This window comes from Halictus rubicundus, unplaced genomic scaffold (genome assembly GCF_050948215.1).
Source record: "Halictus rubicundus isolate RS-2024b unplaced genomic scaffold, iyHalRubi1_principal scaffold0055, whole genome shotgun sequence".
Classification (NCBI taxonomy): domain Eukaryota; kingdom Metazoa; phylum Arthropoda; class Insecta; order Hymenoptera; family Halictidae; genus Halictus; species Halictus rubicundus.
Genome location: NW_027488596.1, coordinates 1,104,733 through 1,109,772, shown reverse-complemented (window position 1 = coordinate 1,109,772; position 5,040 = coordinate 1,104,733). Strand labels below are relative to the sequence as shown.

The 5,040-nt window shown below is 45.8% G+C and overlaps 2 protein-coding genes across 2 annotated transcripts; both read right to left on the bottom strand.

Annotated features, from left to right (window-relative positions):
- Positions 1 to 609: 609 nt before the first annotated feature.
- On the bottom strand, positions 610 to 1,560 carry LOC143363536 (uncharacterized). The gene has a single exon (XM_076804103.1). The coding sequence runs from the start codon at positions 1,558 to 1,560 to the stop codon at positions 610 to 612; it is 951 nt and encodes a 316-aa protein (XP_076660218.1).
- Positions 1,561 to 1,582: 22 nt separating this feature from the next.
- On the bottom strand, positions 1,583 to 4,402 carry LOC143363535 (uncharacterized). Its single transcript, XM_076804102.1, has one exon. It carries the CDS (start codon positions 4,400 to 4,402, stop codon positions 1,583 to 1,585), a length of 2,820 nt encoding a protein of 939 aa, XP_076660217.1.
- Between the last annotated feature and the right edge of the window lie 638 nt (positions 4,403 to 5,040).

Genomic DNA, 5,040 nt, shown 5'->3' with positions numbered 1-5,040 from the left:
GCGTGTAGTGGGCCATAAGGCCCGCTGTGTCCGAATCCGGAACCCTCAAGTACCTCGCGGACGGTACACGGTATGAGGGTCGCACGGATTGACTTATGGCCACTTTTCCAATGCCATCAGCTCGAATCCTCAAGCGCCTCGCGTGCGGCAACTCAAGGATTAGCATTCTTCGTGATTAGTCGAAGGACGGACAAAAATCGGAAAAGGGCTTTGGTCACGCATGTGTATTTTTTGGGCGAAAGAGCATGCTCCGTGCAGCTGTAACATCCTCGCTTGCGTTACGGCCGGAAATGCGAGGATTCACGGTACTTTTGTCTGCGAGGGATCGAACATGCTCCCCCCGTTGAATGGCACTGTCATTCAATAGCGAAAGTATGCGCGATTTGAAATTATAATGGCAGGAACGGAATTGCCCGGTAAAATAAGCGCGAAGTAATCGAAACATAATATACTAGGACTATATATAGATATATACATATAAAAGAAAGAACACACACAAAAAAATAAACATAATGAAGTCAACGCGAATATGACTATATCGATAGTAACAAAAAATATACCTTACGCAAATTAACTATATAAAGAATAGAACGCGATAAGGTGACAGAATTAGGTCTCGATGGGAAGAGGCGCGAGTTTCTTAACATTACGTTTGCACAAGCCGTTTACTGTCTTAACGGTAACTGCGCGAATGATGTCATCTTGGCCCGGATGAACTTCCACGATGCGTCCGAGACTCCAATGGGATGGTGGAAGGTGATCGTCCTTCAAGATGACGATGGTTCCCTTGTTCATCTCGTGGGATCCTTTGGTCCATTTTGCGCGTACATTCAGGTGGTTTATGTATTCTTTGGACCACCTGATCCAGAAGTCGTGTTTCACCTTCTGGATGTGTTGCCATTTGGACAACCGATTGCTGGAGGTCTCGTTGAAATTGACCTCGGGTAAGCTTGTCATTGCGGAACCAATCAAAAAATGGCCGGGAGTGAGAGCTTGTGGATCGTTGGGATCGGACGAGAGTGGAGTCAACGGGCGGGAATTAAGGATTGCCTCGATTTCCGTTACAAATGTTGCGAATTGCTCGTAGGTGAAAAGTTCATCGCCGACTACGCGTTTCAGATGATGTTTGAATGACTTGACCGCAGCCTCCCAGAGCCCGCCGAAATGTGGCGACAAAGCTGGCATGAAGTGCCACGAGATCTCTTTGTCCTCAAGAAATCGACGAACTCTTTTATCCTCGCGCAGGACTCTGGAGAGCTCGGTCAAGTCATTATTGGCACCGACGAAATTGGTACCATTGTCGGAATATATGTTTTTGCATATTCCGCGGCGCGCGATAAAACGTTTCAATGCAGCGACGAAGGCTTCGGTGGTCATATCGCTAACCACCTCGAGGTGTATGGCCTTAGTGGAGAAACATATAAAAACGGCCACATAGACCTTTATTTTAGCGCGATTACGGAATTTGCGTTCCTTAATAAAAAATGGGCCGCAGTAATCCACCCCGATGTTGGTGAATGGTCGAGTTTCGGTGACTCTGTCTGCTGGTAAATTACCCATTGTGTATCTTGTCGTAGGTGGATTAACGCGGAAACACTTCACGCAATTTCGCAATATTTTGCGTGTTGTTTTTTCCATCGATCGGCCAATATTGTTGTCTGACATTGTACAATGTGGATGTCAGACCCGAATGATGATGTTCGATGTGTGCGTTATGAATGATGAGATTAGTGACGCTATTGTTTTTCGGCAAGAGTATCGGATGTTTCGTTTGGTATGAGAATTTGGAATTTTGGAGACGACCTCCGACGCGTAATATGCCTTTCTCATCGAGAAAGGGACTCAAACAAAGCAATTTGCTTTTGGATGGTAATTCGCTTCCAGTTTTCAGTGCGTGTATTTCCTCCGAAAATGAATGTTGTTGAATTAACGTGAGAATTCTTTCATTTGCGAGGTGTATTTCCTCTACCGAAAGTGGTCCGATACAGCGATTTCTATTTGTAAACCGTAGACAATAGGCGATTACCCTACGCAGACGCTTGATACAGGAAAATCTCTGTAAGATTTCATTGGCGTTTATGACGGACGAAGCAAAACAAGTGACTTTGCGTAATTCGGGAATTTCCTTGGGAGATTCAAAGCGCGATTCTGGCCAAACTGATTCGTCGAGTCCGAGCCAATCCGGACCGAATTGCCAAAAACTATTGTCGATTAATTCCTTGGCCGTGATACCGCGTGACAATAAATCCGCGGGATTATCGGAAGTGCGAACATGTCGCCAATTCTTTATGCGCGTTTTGCCTTGTATTTCCGCGACGCGATTCGCCACGAAAGTTTTCAAGGTGCTAGGTGATTTGGCTAACCAATGCAGAACGATAGTCGAATCGGTCCAGAACGTTGTTTTGGATATGGTGTGCGTGAGTGATTCCCGCACTGAGCAATATAATGTCGCGAGTAGGTTCGCTCCGCAGAGCTCAAGACGAGCTAGACTGATGGTTTTTAACGGCGCGACTCTAGATTTTGCGCAAAGCAGCTGCGTTTTGATTTTTCCGGACTGGTTGATGGTGCGAATGTAAATACTAGCTCCGTAAGCGCGTTCACTAGCATCGCAAAATCCATGTAATTCGATGCTTTTTACGGAGCGTTGCGTTATATGTCTGTTGAATTTGACCTTTTCCAATAATTTGAGATTGTTGCGATAGTTTTGCCACTCGTTTTGTACATTCATGGGCAGCGATTCGTCCCAGTCAATCTTTAATTGCCACAGGCGTTGCATGATAATTTTTGCTGTGACGGTTACTGGACCGAGAAGACCCAAGGGGTCAAATATTTTTGCGATAGTCGACAGAATTGCTCGTTTCGTAGGTGAGTTTGGCGAATTTATGTTGACTGAGTAGTGAATAGTGTCGTTGCGCGGATCCCAGGCTACTCCCAAAGTTTTGACGGTCGCGTCCCCGAAGAATTTTGGGTGTATCTGGTCGTCTGTAAGACCGGATAACAATTGTGGATCATTCGAGACCCACTGACGGATGTTTAGTTCCCCTTTGTTTAACAAAGTGATGATTTGATCGCGTAATTTGATGGCGTCGCGGTATGTGGCGGCACCGGTCAAGAGATCATCCACATAGATGTCCCTTTTAATGACTTCGGATGCCGCTTTATAATTTTGCGATTCATCGTCTGCGAGTTGCTGCAGACATCGTGTGGCTAGATAAGGCGCGGAAGACAGACCAAATGTGACTGTGTTTAGTTGAAAGGTTGAAATTTCGTTTTGCGCGTTTCGCCAAAGAATTCTTTGGTACGGTCTGTCTTCTTCTCGGACGAGAAATTGCCGGTACATTTTCTCGATATCGCTGGTAAGCACAAACGGATGCATTCGGAAGCGTAATAACAGACCGAAGATATCGTCCTGTATTGTAGGACCGGTCAAAAGCGCGTCATTAAGTGACACTCCCGAACTTGATTTTGCCGATCCATCGAATACAACTCGAACCTTTGTGGTTGAGCTGGAGGGTTTGATGACGGCGTGATGCGGTAGGTAGAATCCCTCTGAATTTGCAGGTGATTCTGTTTGAGTTAGATGTCCTAACTCTAGGTATTCGTTTAATACCTTCGCGTATTCCGCCTGCAATTCCGGATTGGTAACGAATCGCCTTTCGAGGGAATGAAATCGTTTCAATGCGCGCGTATAAGTTTCGCCTAGAATTGCCTTTTTCTCGTTAAAAGGGAGAGCGACGACATATCTCCCTGTTGCGGTACGTGAAACAGTGCGTTTAAAATGGGATTCACAGGCTTCCTCCTCCGGTGTGAGGTGAGAATGCTGTGGCCCTTCCTCGACTTCCCAAAATTTCTTTAGATCGAACTCGGCGTTGTTAAACAAGGTTGTGCGCGAATTTTTTCGGGAAGTGGTTGGTGCACTCCCCCCGATGATCCAACCAAACTGTGATTTTTGTAAAACTAGGTCAGAATCATTCCGAGTAGATAAATTAATTTGACCGATGCTGAAGCACGAGAGTGTCGGTCCCGTACCGATCAGCATGTCGACTGGTGCCGGTTTGTGGAAGTGAAGATCTGCCAATTTTATATTGTGTGGTATTTGTACCCTTGTGCGATCGATTTGACAATCGGGCAATTGGCCCGCGATTCGTGGTATCACAAAGAATTCCAATGTGCGGTTGAAGTTATTTTGTCTCGAAGCTATCTTCGCCTTGACAAGCCGATTCGTTACCGTGTTTAACTCATTTAGCGCCTCGATCGTTACACTTTGTTCGCGCGTTGGTAATCTTAATTTTTTGACCAAACTTTCGGTGATAAAATTCGCGTTTGAACGGGTATCTAGCAAAGTTCTGCACTCGACAGGGTTTTTGTCTAGATCCATTGCGTTTACTATGGCTGTAGCCATTAAACCGTGAGTTGATCCGTCTGTAATTAGTGAGGTGATCTGATTATTTAATTGGTGTGTAACGTCGAAGCGCGTAGTAAGTCAGGATTCGTTGGTCTGTGTGGTTTCTGCGTTTGTTTCGGGATTTGACCGTTCGTGTTTACGCTCCCGATGCAGTCGCGTATTGTGCGGCGCGTTGCATTTTTTGCACCTGCCCCCGTAGCAGGTATCATGCGAATGACCCGGTTTCAGGCAATTTAGGCATAGCTTAGCCTTGCGTGCTAGTTCGATGCGTTTTTCAACCGATCCGTCTAAAAATGTTTTGCATTGGAAAGCCGCGTGATTTCCCGTCTTGCAGATATCACATGATGGTGATCGCTGCTCGGTTACGAAAACTTGCCGACGATTCGACATTGGCGACGACGGTGGAGACGGACGTTTATTGTGCCAGCGGTTATTGGCCTTGGCGCGATTATTATATTGCGGTTTAATGGGTGAGGAATATTGCGTCGGATTTATGTTCGATACTGATTCATAATCCTTACACTGATGCGATGACATGTGTAAAAATTTGAAAATGTCGTTAATTTTGGGCATTTGGGTATCGGCTAACGTGCGTTCCCACGTTTTCCTGGTATCCTTGCCCATGCGCGAAATGA